At 31.1% G+C, this 21572-nt stretch overlaps 2 protein-coding genes across 3 annotated transcripts; both read right to left on the bottom strand.

Annotated features, from left to right (window-relative positions):
- Positions 1-38: 38 nt before the first annotated feature.
- Positions 39-8139, bottom strand: LOC130810667 (uncharacterized). Its single transcript, XM_057676809.1, has 3 exons — positions 7284-8139; positions 439-511; positions 39-245 (listed from the first exon to the last, which is right to left on the bottom strand). The coding sequence occupies exons 1-3, from the start codon at positions 7787-7789 to the stop codon at positions 39-41; spliced, it is 786 nt and encodes a 261-aa protein (XP_057532792.1). The 5' UTR covers positions 7790-8139.
- A 1966-nt stretch (positions 8140-10105) lies between these two features.
- Positions 10106-19010, bottom strand: LOC130810497 (probable magnesium transporter NIPA4). Of its 2 annotated transcripts, XM_057676585.1 has the most exons (10): positions 18198-19010; positions 16660-16716; positions 12985-13075; positions 12721-12881; positions 12427-12554; positions 11923-12060; positions 11386-11478; positions 10878-10986; positions 10686-10794; positions 10106-10613 (listed from the first exon to the last, which is right to left on the bottom strand). In XM_057676585.1, the coding sequence occupies exons 1-9, from the start codon at positions 18355-18357 to the stop codon at positions 10691-10693; spliced, it is 1041 nt and encodes a 346-aa protein (XP_057532568.1). In that variant the 5' UTR covers positions 18358-19010; the 3' UTR covers positions 10106-10613; positions 10686-10690. The 2 variants fall into 2 exon arrangements, with proteins under 2 accessions (XP_057532568.1, XP_057532567.1); XM_057676584.1 differs by having other exon boundaries at positions 10106-10794.
- Between the last annotated feature and the right edge of the window lie 2562 nt (positions 19011-21572).

Genomic DNA, 21572 nt, shown 5'->3' with positions numbered 1-21572 from the left:
TGGACATTCTACTACATCAAAAAGTTTGTCAAATTCTCTTAACCAGAGTTCAAGCTCCGACGGTTCCCCTTTACCATCGAAAGTCGAGGGTTTGCTCTGACTAATCCGTTTGCCATTTCAGATGCTAATTCCGACATAGACCTCTCTCGTGGTGCGCTTACACTTGATAACGCTTTCACCAGATTTCTTAGCGTACAGTTAGCATCATTTCTAGACAGTCTCTTTCTTGACAAAGGAGGCATCTTCTGCAAGCAAAAAAGAAGGTACTAATTACAAGAAAGACCTAAGGGTTCGAAAGTTCTAGAGAAAGAACAGAATTTCACTTAACATACAACTACTTATTTACTAGTGCATAGGTTTATTTATTTCTAAATGTATATACTATTAAACCTAATAAAAACATTGTAAAAGCGACTCAATATATAATACACATCACACCTCATTGGAAGAAACCATAAACATATTATGATATTTTATTGATATAAACTGATGCGTCTTCACTGGTTTCCGCAAAGCATATACATTTTTCATAAAGATAATAACTAAAGAAAAAATATAACTAAAGGAAAACATTGAACAAAAGAAGGGAAACATTTAACGCCAAGCGTCCCAAGTGTCAGCACTCTCATCATAGCTTACTAAGTCAAAGTCCTCATCATCTGCATCTTCCCCAGAATCAGAGCTGGAGTTCGAGTGTGCTTCTTCTTTTCACTATCACTATTCCTAGGAACGTCTATTGGAACTTCCTCCACGTCTTCTTCGGGATCCTCTTCATCTGAGGTCAAACCCAGTCTCATAGCCATACAGATCATAGTGCAACCCCAATCGCCACTCTCATCTTCGCTGGAAATCTCTACATAGATAGGTGGTTCCCGCTTAGGCTCCCACATTTCGACATCACTCTCTGACTGAACCTCGGTTTCCACTAGTGGAGGGTTGGGTAGGTTCTGCTCCTTCAACGGTTCCATGACTACATCAGCGTCGTCCGATATGTGGGGTTCCGCTCCTAGATTCGGACAAACGATGTAACTCATTTAAGTCCAAATCTAAATCATAACATACCCTATCAGCCTTTGCCTTAACCATACGCATCCTCTCCCTATAATCTCTGATACTTTCACCATCCCTTATTTTCCAAATATCAGCATTGGAGACTTCTCTCCAGGCAGTCTCTGGGTCAAACATCGATACCTTACTAGACTCCCCGGGGGTGTGTGAGTCCAAAAGTGTTTTTCCCTTATCCATAAATTCTGATTCTACACGAAAGTACAAAACAAAACATTACTATCACAAAACAACTTACAACACAAACACATTTCAACAAAAAAATACGTCCTAAGGACTGTGCCCCAACTCTCTACTAGGTTGTTTATTCCTTTATCATCTATGGAACGTTGGCTCTGATACCAATTGGAACGGTCCGGTTTAAGTGGAACGGTCCGGTTTAAGTGACCCGGAAATCCATATAAAAATACAAATTCCGGTTCACTCTTAGGACTCCAGAGAAGACTTTTCTCTAGGACCGTCAACGTTTCGTCGATAAAGAAATATAGATAAACAGAAAACAGTACCAACGTGAAAGATAATAAGTCAGCGGAAGCTCTAACGTACAACTCGAGAGCCTAAAGGCCTCTAAACAAACTAATCAAAATAGCGGAAGCGAAAAGAAAACTACACTATCCCTTGTTACTTAAATACAAAGTTTCTTTCTACTCATAATCTAATACAAAAGATAATAACATAGTCTTGATGATTACGGGTTCTAAGTCGAGATCTCACTCCAGACCCCACCTGCAATCAACCTACTAGTCGTCGTATGACAACACACAGTAGGTTCCAAAGAAACAAACCAATACACGTCAGAGACTTCATACAAATATCAATCAGGTTGAATACAAGCAAAATGTTCATCCTAGCATGCATAGGCTCTAATACATTCATTATTAGTTAATCCCAACTTGTAACGTTGCCCGTCCTGTTCTGGTCGTTCAAGTATAAATCATTCATTATTAGATAATTCCAACTTGTAACGTTGCCCGTCCTGTTCGGGTCGTTCAAGTATAAACCAATCCTTTTTGGAGGAATACACTTGGGAGAGCTAATCCCAAGGCAACCACCGACCTAAGATGTTGCCCGTCCTGTTCGGGTCGTCAAAGGGTAAAGTATGCATACCCCCATGGTGACCGTAATGATCCAAAACTGCCATGGGAACAATAATTATAATAATCCAAACCAATACGTTAACCCTTTTGGGTACATAACCAAAGGTCAACCCTTTTGGGTGACAAACACATAAATTGTTAATGTTCAATTAATTCCTTTCAAATTATTTGAGTGCCTAATTCTTATGTGATTTACAAAGCCTTGATTAGAAATGAAACAACACTACTTGCACAACCATATAAACAGTATGGTCTAAGCGTGTACCTTTAAGCGCTGCAACAACAAAGTTCAAGCACGACAGAAATTTCGCCCTCTTATGAATCGAGGTCCTAAATAACACACACACAAAACGATCACGTATTAGGACGTGTTTACACATTTAATCCACTCCATACGCTAAAATATCACGAAGACTTGATAATTTTTAATTGTTTAGATCCAATTCCCAATGGTTCCAAATTTCAAGTTCTGACCAGAAACTTTAAGGGTCATTTCGGACAGATTAGAAAATTCAAATGAAAAATCCGACTTCGCCATTGCGTTCGGAACGCGTCAATTACCTTGGGTACCAAATTTCGTAATTTCTAACATCCATTTACTATTTTTAATTATTTTAAGCGTTTAACGAGTTTTTAACGCAACGGTGCATAAAACAACGGAAAACAACTAACGTTTCCGGGTCGGCACCTTTAACGAGGCAGATCAGCTGCTGCTTCATAATTATTATTATTTTATATATACATTATCAACCCCTTTTTCTTTTAAATCTCATAACCAAAATAATTCTAGCAAGGTCACATTCAACAAATCCTTCAAGAGACTTGAAATTTCATAAATTATGATAACTAAATTAAATACTTAATTCTCTTAACAAATTAAATTTTGTAGAGAATTACAAAACCAAATTACCCTTTTAAATCAAGACACATATATATAAATATAACACAATCCTTCAAACAAATCAAATTTTGCTAAAGGATTATTAAACCCTTGGATGACTACATAACTTAATCCATACCAACTTAATTTCTACTAACAAATTGAACTTTAGTTAGAGAAATTTAAACCATAAAAGAAATTTATTTAAACATCAACATAAACTCAATTCTTATAACAAATTTAAACTTTGTTAAAGAATATAAATCAAGAACATAACTTAATCCTTTTAACAAAGTTAAGGTTTATTAAAGGATTGTTAAAGAAAATTACATAAAAATATACTCAATCCTCCTCAAAGTCATAGGATATCATTATACGTAAAATGTAATTCATCTTAGAAAACCTTGTATATAAAATCTATAACTAGCAATTCAATTAAACTTACCTCTTTGATCAAAAGATTGAATGGAAAAACAAGAGAACAATTTTTTTTTTTTTTTTTTTTTTGGAAATGCCGAACCAAAAGCACAAAGGAGAGAATTTTTCTGATTTTCTTTGTTCACTTGGGAGCTTAGAAGGGTGAAGAATTCAAATGGTGTTCACAAGGATTAATAGGCAATTAAGGAATGAGCTTAATGTGCCATAATACACACTTATGAGAGGAGTTACAAGACTCCTCCCATTCCTCCACACAACCGGCCACCCTTCCCCTCCTCTAGTCTTTTATTTTTTTTTAATTAATTATTAATTATATAATTGTCTATTTTTTTTGTTAAAAACAGAAAAGAAATATTACGCGATAACAACGTATGCGATAAAACGCGTTACCGTTAAATTAAACTTACTTCGTTTCCTATAATTAACCAAGTAAAATAATATAATTCAATATTACTTATTTATTTTATTTTGTTATACTTTATTTTATTATATTTTATTTATTTTTAAACCAGATAAATTACGAGGTGTTACAAACATAATATATTTTGGAGTTATAACAACATATATTTGGGGTTATGACATAATATATTTTGTGTTATAAGAACATATATTGTAGTTATACCATAATATAATTGGTATTATAACTGTAAACCTTTGACATAGGTTGATGTTGATGAGAGTACAACATTGTCTAGTGTGGGTTATATCATTTTTAGTTGGTTTATAACTTAAAGTAGTGGGAGCATAACCTTGTTTAGTTAGGGTTATAACATAGTTTAATTGGGGTTATAACATAGTTTTTTAGAGGTTATAACATAGTTTATTTGTGATTATAACATTGTTTAGTTGGGGGTATAACATTATTTAGTTAGGATTATAACATTAATTTATAAATTCAAATATTATAAACTACACACAATTATAAACACAAATACATACTATTATAAACCCATATATACAATATTATAAATCTAAATACACAATATTATAAATTTAAATACACACTGTTATAATTCCAACATAATCTCAAATATGAATACAAAACAATGCGACAGATACCACTATTATAAACACAAATACATAATGTTATAAATCTAAATGCACAATATTATAATTCCAACTACTATAAGCCCTTTGTTTGGGTACTTAATCAGCCACCTTTGACTGTTGAGGGTTGTCATTTTAATCCTAAAAGGAACCTTTTTGATCTTCTTTGTGAATACAGAAGCCAAGACAGTATCATCACTTATCTTTTCCATTTTTTAAACCCTAAAAATCAAGAATAAGTAAAATCGAAAAACAAACAAATTTAAAATAGTAAAATATTAAACTACAAACTTTAATTAGGTCCAAACATTAACTTACATTCCTTCCTTAGTTTCAATTTTATTGTCTTCTTCAGCATTATTGTTTTCCACCATTGATGAAGTTTTAATAAAAAAAAAAACCACAGGATTGTAATTCCAACTAATATATAACACGATTAACCCCAAAAAAATGAAAATGGAAGTTTTAAAAACGAAAATAGTGAAGATGAAGCACCAAATTTAACACCAAAATACGAAGATGGTGAAGATGATACGACAATGGTGAAGTTATTAAAATAAAAAATAAAAGTTTGATACACACAAATGGAAAGGATAAAACTCCTAATACATAGATGAAAACCGCAAATGGTGAAGATGAGAATGAGAACTGAAGCACGACAATGAAAAAGCTTGAGATCGAAAATGAAGAAGTTAAGAAAAAGAAACTGAAAGCAAGTGAAATTAGAGGGAAGTTGAAATGGAAGTTCAGTGATTTAAGAAAATTTATTGATTTTGTCAGGCAAAAAAATTAAAATGAAAGTTGAAAAGTTATATGGAAGTGATTAGGAAACGCGTGTGAGACAATTTCTTTTTCTTTTTTTTTTTTAAATTTGAAATATGGGTCAGCCCATATTCAAGAGGTCTTTTGTAAAGACCGTCTCAACTAAGAATTTGTGATTTTCTATAACTCTATATTTAGAAATGAGTTCACATCATCTCTTACCGTCTCAATTAGAAACTCAATTTTCTCTACATCTTTTCTACATAAATTTTTTGCTTATTTATTTATTTATTTTTTTTATCTTTTTTATTTGACAATCCACAACCAAGCTAAGAATTAGAATTTTGCATTTATAACAAATTTGGTGCAACAGATAAAATATTTATCAATATCATAATCTAGATAAAATTAGTAATTTCAAAATTCAAACTATAATCTTTATCATCATTTTTATCCCATCCAAACTGAACTTGATGTTGAGTTTTAGATTACTAACATTCCAAATGCTTCCATATAAGATTTTTTTTTCCATAATGATGAATTAATAAAACCATTAAAGACTAACATATCTATAAGACAAAATTAGTACCGTTAATCTAGTTTGTATAGTGTTCCCACTATCAGCTGCGTTCATCACGCGCAAATCAACAAAAACACATAGTGGGTACTTGGTGGAAAGACTAAGGAAGTAGAAGTGAGACTGATCAAGAACTACATATTTTTCCAATAAATTGGGTCCCACTATGACAAATTACTTAATTTGAAAGATAATTTTAAACAAAGTTTCCTTTTTTAATTTTTTATTTCAACCCAAATTCCACAAAGCGTCACTGAACCTGGGTTAAATAGCTCATCTAATATACATACGAGAATATAAATTCCTTATTTGAGATCATACAAGAATAGTTCTAAATTCTAATCGATAATCTGTTTAAATTTTATTATTTGATTTACTAACTAGATGGTATTTCTTTAGTTTTATGTTGATAGTTTAAAGTTTAAACTTGGTTTTTATCCCTTTATTTCAATGTGGTTATATGCCACAAATAAGATTTTAGAACATATTTAAGGTGTTGTTCTTCAAATTATCATTTAAACCGGGTAGTTGTATGATAGTAGACTCCATATTCTAGCTAGAAAGACAAATTTCATGCTTTTTGTTTTAAGGTCATCTAGCACCGAGAGATAACCTCTTACAAAATTAGCTCTTGCAATATGCACGTCATACTTCTATCATTTTATATTTATATATTTACATCGAAAGCATTACAAGTCTTAAAGTGTTTAACTTGACTAATTAATTAAAGAATCCATAGATATTAAGCCAAATTAAAATATTTAAAAGCCCAAACAATTAAAATAATCACTAAAAGAAACTTAATTTATTCATAAGTTCCAAACGTTTTCATTTACAAACATATTCTACCTTTTTTGCATCTTAGCATATGATTGATTGCCTAATAATGTGGATGTTACACGCACTAATCCAATATAAAAGCTAAACTAATGAGTAAATATTTGCAAATCTAATACTCCTATCAAATTGTGAGCAAATGATAATATCAAATTAAAAACCTTAATACCAATTATATGAAGCCATACATGAACCAAAACAAATCATCGTAAAAAATAATTTTTAGTCGGTAAATAAACACAGGGTTGTAGGTAAGAAGGGACTGTATCCCAGATTCATCAACAAAAAAAGCTTTAATATTTAATAGTTAAGGGCTTATGATAATATATTAAAATTAGAGGCTTATAATTAATGTTTTTCTTTCGGCCTCTCAAATTTCTGGGTCAGCCCAGAATAACATTAAAAATGAATCAAACTAAATTCAATAATCAAACCATATGTTATAGAAATACAATCATGTATTATTCTATTTTCCTCTATATATAATATTATATGTATATAAAAAATATAAGTGCTAAACTTATAAATTGAAATTAAAAAAAAAATTAAGTACATGTAGATGATTCATGAAGATTTGTTCTTAGCAGATTGTTGAAGAACAAATAATCTCTTAATAATCTTAACAAAAACAAAAAAACTAGGTTTCTTAAAAGTATTATTTTTCATATTATTAGTTCTTACCAATCTAAAAGAAGCAGGAACACATCCAAATTCTACAACTTCATTATTTAATTTAGGATTAAACCCATGATTATTTTTAAATAATTCTTCATAATTCAAATCTTCCCATATCATATCCATCTTCTCTTGATCATCATCTTGCATATACATAGTATTATGATGATTATTTGTCCCCATTTTTGACCTTTTCATCAAACACTTTCCTTCTAAAAAAGAACAACTTTTTCTTGAGTAAAAATTCCCATTTTGATCTCTTTTTTTGGGGACAAAATTTGATTCTTTTGTTGTTGGGCTTTGATTATAGGAGGGTGTAGGAGATGCTGAAGGAGATAGCCGCCATAATGGCGGCGAATCGATCGGAGTACTTGGGTTTGTTGTAGGGAAGGTGAATTCATCCAATTCCATTTGGTTTGGATGATCAAATTTTTGTTAATGATTTAAGAAATGGGTTGGGTTTGGTTTGGTTTGATTTGGTTTGTTTTGGGATTTTGGAGTATAACAAGTTAGAGTATTAGTTCAACTACTATGGAAGTTGACAACTTGGGGAATGTATGTATAGTTGTTTGTATGAGTTTAAGTTATGTGAAAAGCTTAGCTTTTGTGTTGATGGGTGCTCAATTTCTTGCTATTAAGCTAATTAAGTCAATAGTGCACCTAACTTAAAGATGACTCTCAAAGCGTCAATCTTTCAACATCATCTCATGTCTTGCACTATATAGTAACAACACTAACAATAAGAGAAAATCTAGACCGAGGTCTATTTAGGATATCACCTTATTTATTTGATCAGAATTTCTATTACACTATGTTTGAATAGAGGGAAGAAATATAGAAAGATGGAGAATCTCTTGTTTTGTTGATAAAAAGTAAGGGAAGGAGGGGTTTGAAAGGAAAACATAAATAAATTATATTAAAAATACAATATTTTTTAAAGTGGAAAAATTTGAATGAAAAACATTAATTTTCCTTTATTTTTTTTCCTTTTCCTTTTAAACAAATAAGGTGCACTCTCCGTCCGTACCCCTCTCCTCCCTTTTTTTTCTTCACTAATCTGCAATCCAAACATTGTATTAATTTTTTATTGTGTAACATATAACACATTAAATGGCAACCGAGTTAGTTCAGCACTCATGCATATATGAGTGTTCGACACATCATATACCAGAATTTGAATTTGCTCTAGTCAAAATCCTAATACGAAGTCAGTTAGTATATGTCTTGTAGATAAAATAAGAGATCGAATATATATAACTTTATCCTTATAAAATTATGAGTTATTTTAGAATATTCTATTATAGTTCAAAATCAAAAAAACAATAATATTTCTGTCCATCCAGAATGGACATCATCTCTTACCCTTGTGGTTTGATTAATTATTACTTTTTCTGTCTCTTGCAACTAGTATACTATGGCCATGAAAATTGACCCAAATTGATTGGCACTCGATAGCAAATGGTATGAAACAATCCCAATTGACAGGAGAATCTGGTAAATTCCAAGTGTAAATAGTTATAAACTTATAATGATATAAAACAATCCATTTGCTATCTGAGTGTCTTTTTTAAATCAGAGAACTCTTTAAGCATACTTTTGTATGGATATGAGTTGTCGTTTTCCATCTCTCTCTAAATTTTGATTATAGTCTATAAGCGAAATACACTACGTACAATGATGATGCAAATATTTTTTATTTTTTTTTCCTATAAAGTTAGCAAATTATTTTTAATAAAACCTCGTTCTTAAATATGTTTATTTTTGCTCAATTTAAAGAAAATCTTTGAAGCTAAACAAAAACCTTCACTTGTGATTTACCAGCAAAGTAACATTAAGATTTCACAAATTTACAGATCAGATTCAGACCAAGCCTATTTACATCCATTATCATTTTAGAACACCGTTAAATCGGACAATAAGAATTCTACGAGTTTAAACCTGTATGAAGTTTTAAATGTTTTAGAAACTCCTCTGTCCCACTAAGATTGTTACATTTAATCATAAAAGCCTCACATCAAAAGGTTACATACGATCTAAATGGAACAAAGAAACATTTTTGACTTTCGACATTTGAGTCACTCGACCACGCAACGGAAAAAGTGCATTCTTTCGTTTTCAAAACTCCATTGATGTGATTAATTGAAGTAGATACGTTCATGAACAGCTTGTAGCAAAACTGGACTTTTCTAAGTTAACGAAAGTCTGTTAGACTTCAAGAACGTCAGCCATTTTCTTCACAACTATGTGGTGATACTGAAAGTGACTCAATAAACCCAAAGCAAGGTTTATGTGAAATAGTCCAAAGATAAGACTAATCATCAATGTTATAACGGCATTGTAAGTATTGCTTTTCATGGGTACACTACTCGCTATGCTCAACCCATTCCGCTCGAAAAATAGGCAGACTCAGACAATAATTTTGAAAAAAATTTGATATTTGAATGGGTTCCGTCAGATAAAAGAATATCCCACAATAGCGATCAGAATTTTGAAAATTCGAGCCCGCAGGCAAACTCTTATAAGAATGTCAGGTCCGTTACTCGCCCATGACTACCTCTAATTGTGAGGTAATCAAATCTGAAAGGTAGAAACTAGAAAGTTCACATGATCTTCCGCTGAGTAACTAATCTACAAACAATTGCATTTTACATCCGCTTATTTTTAACAAAAAAACGAGTGAATATATTTTTCAAGCACATTCTCCCTCTGAAAATTTGCTACATTACACAAACTGAAATAAGAGCTCTTTTGATTATAGTATAGCAAATTCAATGGAAAAGACAAAATATAGGAGTCGTTAGATAACATGCCTCATTGGTGCGTCGATGTCTAATATACATAAACAAAAAAAATTGAATAATCGTAACTAATAAGTGGTAAGACAGCAAAATCAAGAGAATATATATGAGATACAAAATGGTACATATGATGAACCCAACCCCTCAAAAGAAGAGATCAACAATGAATTTTAATTCTCAATTCACCTCTTTGTGTTTATACAACCTGTGACAGAGACAGGCTCGAACCTAAAATAAGTAGTATTGATCTTAACTATCGACAAAGTATTCATCATCAATCACTCAAAAGCCCGCTTAAGATTTCTTAATATCCCGACTGAAAGTAAAGCACACGGTATAGGTAGAGCCGATGGACGATGGTGGATGTATCAAAGAACAGTGCAATCCATTAATGCTGGACTGCATGCTGCTTCACTTTGCAGCCGATATTTTTTGGCCTAAAAATTGAAAGCTCATTCACTTGTATTAAAAACAGTTGCCAACCCCATAAAAATTAAGAAGATACATGCCTTGATTATGATATCCGGGCTAATTCTTGGTTTACCAGCGGGGCACTCTCTACGTCAAATGCGTCTATGTTAGAGTGTTTCGGTGTTCTCGGGAATGAGAGTGATGAACCTAAGAAGGGAAAAACGGATGAGAAAAGATCTACATCTAATAAAGGACAGAAGGGTATTGAGGATAAAAGAACACGATCATACTGTCTGCCGCCATATCCTTTGTTTTGTGTAGAAGAAAGGTGCCACCCAAAATGGTTATAAATCCACACATTTCCGTGACGATTTGGGAACCGTTTTGTCCAGCCCAATCCTGAGTAACAACCGAATCCGAGTTATAAACCGAAGATTTAACGAGTTTTCCAGATAAGCATATGACAGAGCCGAGAAACGCCTGAAATACTATGATGATAGGGACAAATCCGGTCAACACTTCCCAAAACACACCCCTCAACACACAAAAAAACACTCGCAAAAAGCTAAAATATGAAAATGCTAACTAAAAATCTAGACGATACAATCTTAGACAAGATCTTTAATCAATAGACCATAAAATTTCGGTTTTAGGTAGCCATATATTCAAGGGAGGGTAACTCTTTTCAACTAAACTATCCCCGATCCGACAAAACTAGGAACCTAAATATTAAATCTAAATTCAAAAATATGTTTCTTTTATGTTTATAAATAATTTTAGATTAATAAAATAAGTTACCTTGAACATGATTACACTAGCCAGGATAGTGAAGGACGTAAACATCACATAGTAGATTGGTGAGACCAAAGCCGTGTTGAAAGTATCAAGTGCCTGCAAATGGAAGGCATAGTCATAATCTTCAAGTTTACGTCACGTGATAGAGGAAAAAAAGAAATACGAAATAAAAACGATGACAGTATTAGTCCATGTTCCAAGTATCAATAGTGCAAAGTCTAAGTTGCAATAATGGCCGCATAACCACTTTCACGATCAATGCGAATGGTTTTGTGGTTATCAAGGGCTATAATGTGGTTGCAGTGAACTAAAAATGCGGTCGCAATGCGGTGATGTTACCAATATTTTTCACTAGATTATTACTTCTATATTAGTTAATGTCACCTTTTTCTCAAGAAAAACACTTATTTTCTCAACTTTCCCCAATCATATGTAAAATAGAACACCATCCAAATTTATAGACATCAACTAAAAGGTGTATGCTCTTTGGATTTCCTATTATATTGATAGATGCTTCTAAGGACTAAAACCACGCATTACCTTATTTAAATAATTCATTTGTGTTAGTATGCAAGATGCCACAAAGATTGCAAAAACCCAAGTTTGGGGATATGCCAACTGATTCATTCCTGAAAATGTCAACTTCAAAGCAATTCCAAGAGCTTTGACACCCATTACCTGTTTTAGCAAACAAAGCTCCACAACATCAGGACAATTATTTGCAAAATTTTCATTTATAAAAAGAATAATTTGCGAATCACAACCTTAAAGTTTAGGACTTTTGCGAATTACAGTCTTAACGTTTATTTTTTGCGAATTACAACCACTGAAGTATCAAAGTCTACAGCATTCAAGCTAAATCACAGAATTCCGACCATTTTAGTAGTCGGAATTTTAGGTTAAGTGGTCGGAGTTCTATGATTTGGCCTGAATGTTGTTGACTTTGAGGCTTTGGGGCTGTAATTCGCAAAATTCCAAAACTTTAAGGTTGTAATTCGCAAATTGTTCTAATAAAAAAGGTAAAAGAAGATGTCACCTACATACCGACAAAGATCCCACAAGAGAACATATTCCGATGTAGACCATTACATGAGACTGCCCATATTGTGGGACATAATGCACAATAAGAATGAAAACTAGCACTAGCACCAGGACTGCATATGCAATGAATCCTGCCACGGGCAAGCAATAAATTCAGTACTTCATAGAAGATTATCAAGAGCAAGCACATGAGCACAAATTCATCTTTGTACCTAAACCTTTCAAATCTCTTAACTGGTTAATATTCAACAGCATTTACAGCTTGGAAGTTATTCCAAATGGTACAAGAATATAAACCTGGTTCTGTGGCTAGATTCCATACTTCTGCGACAGACTCAATTTGGCGCTCTTGAGGTGCATGCAGAACTATTGTTATTGACCCCACAACGCATAGTATACATCCGAGAATCCCGAACATATGTAGCTTCTCTCTCAAAATAATATGTGCGAGGGAAGCACTAAAGTGGCATAATAGCAAACACTTCATAATTAAAACAAAAATAAAAACTAGAAAGGAACAACAAATATAGTATAATATAGGAAATTATACTAACTACTTACCTTATGATGATACTAACTGCACCAAGTGGAGTAACCAAAATTGCTGGTGCAAATGCATATGCCGCAAAATTAGCGATTTCCCCAACAATCACTGCAGAGAAGTCATTTAAATCAGAAATCTTCAAAGATAGGCTATCAAGAAATAAACATCAAGTCCTTTAAATAACAGAAAATTGGAAATCACATATAGGGATTATCATGAAATGAAGCTTAGAGACTCAAGAGATAAGTACTATATAGGTGGTGGAAAATGGGAGGTTTACCCATCGTTCACCAAAAATTTCACAAGAAAAGAAAAAAGTTGTAATCTTAACCATCGAATTTTCAAATTGGAATAGAGGAATGAGACACAATGGAGACATATTATACACTTAGAAATTAATGTTGGCCTTTACTCTAACAAAACAGGAGCCACTTAGTAGTTAGTAGCATTCGGGTAATGCAATGTTGTATCGTAACAAGTGAAGTAAGAAATTTGGAACCCAACTTCAGATTAAGTCTAGGAGGGAAAAAAAGAAGCGAATTCAAATACACACTAAAAGATAATTCTGCTTTTTGTACAAGTCACTTAACACATACTTCCATTTGTCTTATTTAGCCTCTAATTCAAGACAGCAATAAATAAAAATTAGAGAGCTTTGGGTAGGTAACATGCGAAAAAAGTTGTATGACCATATCGTAGCTCATTAACACGTAAACTAAATTAAAGAATGTCTAGAAAGGTGATCAACATGTTAGACGATACCATAATGAATTTGTCGTTAATGTTTCAGTAGAGCATACGCATTGTAAGCTAAATAATATTATCATTGTATCAATTTCACTTGTTTTGGTTTAGCTAATGTTATCCTTATCAATTACACCACTTTCCCTCTGAGAAGATTCAAAAATTTCAAATAGGTGCACCATTTGATTTCACTTGTTTTGGTTTAGATAATTTTATACTTCCTTTGTTTTATTTTGTGCACCACTTTCCCTTTGAGAGATTTCAAATAGGTGCATCGTTTTCTTTAATATATATATATATATATATATATATATATATATATATATATGTATATGTATATATATATATATGTATGTATATATATATATATATAAGTATATATATATATATATATATATATATATATATATATATATATGTATATATATATATATATACATATGTTCTAGCTCAATTGCTAGCTTATCCATGTTCATACTACTTACCCACTTGGAGATGAATCTCACTCTTATAATCACAGATTTTTTAATGTTTATATGTCATCTTTCACAATTCTTTATTTTGCGTGCCCAACAAAAATTGTACACTTGAGAGATTTCAAATAGGTGCATCGTTTTCTTTAATATATATATATATATATATATATATATATATATATATATATATATATATATATATGTATATATATGTATGTATATATATATATGTATGTATATATATATGTATGTATATATATATGTATGTATATATATATATATATATATATATATATATATATGTTCTAGCTCAATTGCTAGCTTATCCATGTTCATACTACTCACCCACTTGGAGATGAATCTCACTCTTATAATCACAGATTTTTTAATGTTTATATATCATCTTTCACAATTCTTTATTTTGCGTGCCCAACAAAAATTGTACACTTGAAAATAAAAGGAGAAAGTTTATTTCTTTATATGCCAATTGCCAAATATTTTAGAATACATATGCATAAAATTGTACTGTATATATACGTCATAGTGTAAAAACAAGGTCGTATCGCATCGCATCGGCCACGTTTTAAAAAATTTCAAAACAAACAAAACGACATTTCTCGAGTGGTAAAGGTATAAAAAAGTGTATTGGGTCATATCAAGGGATACTTATGATTTCACATATTTTTAGGCGTTACAATAATCGCATCACTGTCGTTAGCCTATCATTGTTGCGTTACCGCGATCATGATAGTACCGCATTTTTACACTATGCAGCAGGTTCTTAGTGAAAAATTCAACTTCATGACATAGCCTAGGGTATTAGTTTTCCCTAAATGTTAGAAATACTCTACAATTCTACATGCCTTCTCAACATAGAACAACCAACAATGTACACTTAGTTTATTTAATTGTTCACACACTAGCAAATCTTGTAATTTGGACATTGGGTTGTTTGGCAAATGACCGTTCGTCGTTGGCTTTTTAGTTGGCTTGATTGACCAACTGAAAGTGTCGATTGTTTTTGTTGGTTTTTAAGCTAGATGGATAAGTCGACCGTTTAGGAAATATTTGGTAAAATTAAGTATTGACTGTTATTAATTTATAAAAAGAAGAGTAAGCCAACTAGTCAAAAGCTATTGAAAAACACTAAGAAAGTTAGCTTTTTCATTTTGGCTTAAAAGCCAGCTTAAAGCTAGCTGAAAAGTCATTTATTAAACACATTTTTTGGCTATTTAACCAACTAAAAAGCTAAAAGCCAAAAGTCAACCCAAAAGTCATTTACCAAACACCCTCACTATGTAACATAAAGAATCTAAAGATCCTTTTTTCAGAAGCTAGTTTCTCAAGTGCACTATTAAGCATATAAAAATTTCAATCATTACAAATAAGGAAATAAAAGGGGTAGTATATATCTTTACTACTTCACAAGGAGGTAAAGAGAAAAATATGACTGCACACGATTCAGTTTGGTTTGATTGACTAGGCAAGTTCAGACCATTCCAAAACAGTATGGTTTGGTTCGGTTTTCCTGGGTTACATATAATTGGTTTATAAAATGAGTTACATCAAACATTCAATTTGCATCTTGGAAACAATTAAGCATATATTATTTAATTTGCCAACATATTGGGGTATTTGCCAACATATTGTACAAATAATATGTCTATGTTCTAACATAATATTTCAATGAATCTTATGGCATACATTAAGCATTTAATTTGCCAACAAGTACAGCAGTAAACATGTTCAAATATTTATAATATATTATTTTAATTGTAACTACTAAATGATAACAATTATATTTTTAAAAGTGGGGTTTTCTGGTTTGGAACGAGCTGGACCGAAAACTCATTTAGCCTTTATAAAGATGAATTAGACCATAACAACAATGACAGAGTCTTAATCTTAAAAGATTGGAAGTCGACAACATGAACATATATATTTGTTCTAATGGTCGTCCACATGAAATCTTCTCCATTCATTTCAATTTTCTACCATCTCAACTTGTAAATCTAGATCTTCTTATATCTTTTTCCGCAAATGTCCTCTAAGTCATCTTCAATCTTCCTCTCCCTCTTTTTTAGCCTCTCGAGTCCCTTTAATTTTCTATTTTCCTTGCCGGTTGGCTAATACCCCGTCTTTGGACATGCCAAAACCATCTAAACGATTTTCTTTTATCTTTTCCTCAATATTTGCAACTCCTAAACCCTTTCTTATATCCATCAAAGCATTCACATTTCAACTACTCCCATCTTTCTATCATAATCCTTTCTAAAAGCCCAAAATTCTAATCAAATAACTAAATTTTAAACCTGACCAAATAACCAAATTACAGTGTAGACTACACTTTGTGCAGCCATACCGTGGAAATGGGAGCAATATGATGAAAAGTGAATACAGCTACACTAATATATAAGTACTAAATAGAACTTATATAACATATTACAAAGAGCAGAGGGTTAATGAACTTACTGGTTATCATGCCAGTCCACCAAAGTGGCTCATATAAGTAGGAGTAGCCTCCACTACCTGTAAAAATATATAGGAAACAGTTACAGCCTTATATAACAAAATATTTGCGTCAATGGAAAAAACTGAAACATAAGCATCAAAGAAATTTAGAAGTTATTTGAAGAGCATTTCTATCATCATCACAAATGTAGCATGTCTATCATCAGAAAGATAATGTATCACCGAGAACCTACCACCTCACCACAAACAAAAGTAACTCCTCACATACGATAACCTATCTTATTATCTTATATTTCAGGCAAAAAATTCAAATGGGTGTGCAAATAATGTCCAATGAGATAATATAGTTGGTTCTATCATTCTTAGGGTCAAGCAACATAAATCATTTCATGTTTAGTTATCTTTAGGCGGTACTTGCACATTTAGAAAACAGGTGGTCCATCCATCAAGAGGACAAGAATTTATGTTGATCAAACATAAACTAACAAGTTTAATGCCAAAAGGGCAAGCCAACAATTACGAGAATCCTTCAAACATTACCAAATCCTCTTTGTTTTACTAAAATGACTTCCTTTGAACTTTGTAGTGAATGCATAATGTGAATATAAGCCAGAGTGCCAGGCCAGTAACAAAAGGTAACTTATTTTAAGAAAAATTTAAAGAGAATAATATAAAATCCGATATCGAGTTCCTCTAAGAAAAGATCTTTCCATGCCACATGATATCGAAAGTCATAAAGAACTAAGACCAATAAACAACTTGACCTATCATTGATAAATTTGAATTCCAAGGTAGCTCATTTAATCAAGTGAGACATAATCAGAGAAAAAATGCGCTTTTGGTCACGATTGTGGTGATGTGGTTTCCGTAAAGTAATACATCAAAACTTATTAGACATCGCATGACCTAGCCTAAAATGCAGTATTTTTACACCTTTTAAGACGCTAAAATCAATTTGATAGATTTTAAATCCTTTATGATACACAATGCAACCTCACACAATGACCAACTTACAATTACATCGGTCGATCTAAGCACCAAAATTCCAACAATATATTCCATCCAAGTTTACCGTAATGAGAACTTAGCAATTGGGAATAATGTACATATAGTCGCTAAAGAAAGTCACATTTCCTGCAATAAAAACATTGTAGGTTCTCTTGAATCCTTGACTGATATGTATTAACTCTTGCCCAATACCAGAATTCATCAAACAAATATTCTACTTGCAGAACATCAAATCAGTGATGTATTTTTTTATGGGAAATAAATGCAATTTTTACCTAGTTTCGAAATTCCCACATAATATGGCATTTTCCATACAAAGGAAATACCATTATCCTTCAACAAAGTGCTGCTCATTACTAACATTTCAACAACCCAGTACCAAATTCATGCCACAGAAACATAAAGAAGGCCTATTTGATTTTGATTCCCAATTCATTAAAACCCTAATCACAAATTAAATACCCAAGAAGATACAACATCAGAAAAAAAAAATTCAAAATTAAGGATTAAAGGAAAGTTTTGATTAAAACCTGCTCTTAGACCAGTAGTTCCAGCTTTCTTCAAACCTTTTTTCTTGACAATAAAACTTGCCCCAATGAAAAAACTTGAAGATAAAGCTAAAACTAAACCTTTAATATTATCAGAAGACATTCCATTGTAAGTTCCAGAAGTTTCCCCTGAATCTTGCATAGCTTAATATTTTTACAATAATCTTTAATTAATTATTTCTTCTTTCTCAAACTCCTCTGCAAAATGTAATTAGTATGATGCAAATACTGAAACTTTCAAGTTTCAACCCACATAAAAACCAAAAACCCAACTTCCAACAATGGTTTTTTTTTCTTCAAATTCCAAACAAACCCACTAATTTTTTCCTATCAATATTAACATTTGAGGGCAAAACAAAAAAAAAAGGTGTAATCTTAAGCAGTTTTTATAGTATGAGCAAATACTCGAACATTTGACCCACATAAGCCCTAAAAACCCAACTTCAAAAGATGGGAAATTTGTTCTTCAAATTCTGAACAAACCCAGTAATAATATCCCTAATCTTTTAGCAAAAGTGAATCGACAATGTCAGAAAGTTGAAATCACGCTAACATATGAGGGTAAAACAAAAAAAGGTGGGATCTTGAGCAGGTAAGAATGTAAAGATTATGAGACAATAAGATTAAGCTTTATTTCTGGAGATCTAAGTGAAAGGCACCGACATATAGGGCAGAATTGCAGAAATGTGACAGAGAGGAAAGAGAAGATGAAGGGAGGGTTAAAGGGTTTTCTGATTTCTCTGTGTTTCCGGTTTTCCTTAGTTCTACTGTCTGTCATCCGTTGGGGATGGGGGATCAAGGTGTCACTTGGATATATATATATATATATATATATATATATATATATATATATATATATATATATATATATATATATATATATATATATATATATATATATAAACATATAATTTTTAAAAAATAAAGTCAAAGATATTATACAGTGGAAACATACAATTTTGAAAGATATATGTATTATAGAAATTATCAACAATATATTTATACAGTATATTATATTATATATTCTTTAATTTACTAAATTTAACTCTAAATAAATGCTAATTAAAAATACTTTAATGATAAAGATATTGGTCAACATCAAATGCTACGTCATTTTTATTTAGCCAATAAATAAAATTTATTTGGTACTCTCTTTAATTATGATACTTGAAAATTTTTAAGCTTTTAGTATGACATGTAGCCATACAAAAATTTCAACCAATGTATTTTAGCTATTTGTCATAGTTTCTTATAATATGACAATTTGATGTTTCATAACTTTTTTAGTAGTATTTATGATTCGGTTTAAATTAAACTTAAAGACTTGAAAATTTGAAATGACTCACTTTGATTAAGATAAAATTAAAGTACATTTTAATAGTTACACTATTTATCTCTAATTTATTTCAGGAATTTACACATAACAAATAAGAATATAGTCATATTTGATGTTATTCTATTCTTCTTAAAACATATTTATAATATGTTATTTTCATAATTATTTGTTTAATCAAAATTAAAATATTTTTTATTAAAATGTCCATTGAATCACTTCAAAAACATAAATAGTCAAATGTGACCATAATTTGATTAATATACCATTGTAAACATCATGATCTAAACTCAATTGACCCAAACTAAACCTTAGTCAATCCATGATCTAAACTAGGAAACTAGATTAATTAAGTAAATACATTGTAAGAAGTATTTTAATAATTGATAGAAAAATCACAAGTTAGGGTTTCAGGGTTTTTAATTTACTAAATTTGATTTTAGAGATGGAGAAATTAGGGATTTGGAGTGGAGGGGGGGGGGGGGGGGGGGGTTTAAGGGTGGTGGTGGAGGGGTATAGGATTAGATGGTGTAAAGGGTGGTGGGAGGATGGGGTGTGAGGTTTTTTTTTTATATATATAAAATTAAGAAATTAGAAAGTTAAAAGGCAATTAGGGATGGTCTATGTCATTAGAAGATTAATTAGCTGGATTCTGGTGACTTGGCTCGAATATTGTAGACTTTGATACTCTAGTATCTATAATTCACAAAAAAAAAATTAACGTTATAATTCGCAAAAGCCTTATTTAAGGTTATAATTTGCAATTTATTCTTATTTATAAAGCGTAAAAGTATTCAACTTGATAATCAAATCTAAACTTAAATAAGGAGCGGACCACGAACTTAAAGTTCAACCAAAAAGTATTCAACCAAAAAATAATTCCTTTCACTAAAAGTTTTGACTTTGCCTCTCTCTTAGACTCCGTCTTATTCTTCTAATTAGTCCCTTTTGACGTTTTACCAAATTTTAGGTGGTTCAAACGGGACAACTTAGAAATGAGAAAAGGTGTAATAAGTAAATTGTTAATGATTCTTCATGAGATTAATTATAATAAGGTAATGTGAGTAAGAATATAAGGTAAAATATATACAATTTAAATAGAATGAGACTACTAGGGTAACTTAACCCTATTTAAAAATGGGACTAATAGAAAGAATAGGAGTGAGCATTATTTTTTTTTTCAAATGTTATTCCTTTGTTAAAGATTTGAATAAACTTAAATTATTAATATTTAGATACTAAGAAATTTTAGAGGTTTGGACTTCGGAGTATTATCTTAATATGTGAGATACTTTTATAATATGTCTCATTAAGTCAAATTTTCTTGTAAAGTGCTAACAAATATAAGTGATAGAAAATTTAGGATGAGAAGTTACGGGGTCCTATTTTTTATATAATTTCAAATATGTGTCTAATGTTTTAATTTTTGTGAGGAAAAATTTAATTCATAACCATAAAACTTCATAATTTCATATACATTTATTAGGGGATATACCATAAAATAAAAATCTTAATATTTTTCTACTCAAAAACAATATTCTTCTATTTTTTTAAAAAGAATCCTATGAGAAACTGAAGCGACCTCAAAATAAAAATTTTATATGCTAATAATTTATATTACTTGATTTATACAACCTATGTATACGATGCATCTCACAATGAGACTATTTTATAGAAGAATTTGCGTTTAAAAAAATACTATTAATACTATAAGTTTCAAGATGATGAAGAAATACTATCATACTATTGCTGGCTAGTGAAGAATGAGGATAACCATTGACTAAACAACATATTTTCTTCCAACTATTTTTTAAACTTATTACTTATTTTTATTAAAATCAGATCAGATCAAATTACACCAGATTAAATCAGATTAAAATTTTTTAGATCAGGTTAGAAAATTTCAAACTATATCAGACTATACCAGATCAAATGAGATCATGATTACTTATTATTATTATTATTATTATTATTATTATTATTATTATTTTATTTTTATTTTTATTTTTTTTAAGGATGAAGTT

This window comes from Amaranthus tricolor, chromosome 4, assembly GCF_026212465.1.
Source record: "Amaranthus tricolor cultivar Red isolate AtriRed21 chromosome 4, ASM2621246v1, whole genome shotgun sequence".
NCBI classification, from domain to species: Eukaryota; Viridiplantae; Streptophyta; class Magnoliopsida; order Caryophyllales; family Amaranthaceae; genus Amaranthus; species Amaranthus tricolor.
Note: the sequence above shows the minus strand (reverse complement) of the source record. Positions and strands in the feature narration are given on the sequence as shown.

What these genes read in the sequence shown, in the direction of transcription:
- LOC130810667 (XM_057676809.1), bottom strand. Translation starts at nt 7,789, where the DNA reads ATGGAATTGGATGAATTCACCTTCCCTACAACAAACCCAAGTACTCCG. An exon ending in GTTCTTCAACAATCTGCTAA is followed by an intron (nt 512 to 7,283) that starts GAACAAATCTTC and finishes TGTATATGCTTT; the next exon opens with GCGGAAACCAGTGAAGACGC. An exon ending in TTATGGTTTCTTCCAATGAG is followed by an intron (nt 246 to 438) that starts GTGTGATGTGTA and finishes TTTTGCTTGCAG; the next exon opens with AAGATGCCTCCTTTGTCAAG.
- LOC130810497 (XM_057676584.1), bottom strand. Translation starts at nt 18,357, where the DNA reads ATGCAAGATTCAGGGGAAACTTCTGGAACTTACAATGGAATGTCTTCT. An exon ending in AAATGAATTATTTAAATAAG is followed by an intron (nt 11,479 to 11,922) that starts GTAATGCGTGGT and finishes TTCCATTTGCAG; the next exon opens with GCACTTGATACTTTCAACAC. An exon ending in AAAGGATATGGCGGCAGACA is followed by an intron (nt 10,795 to 10,877) that starts GTATGATCGTGT and finishes TTCCCTTCTTAG; the next exon opens with GTTCATCACTCTCATTCCCG.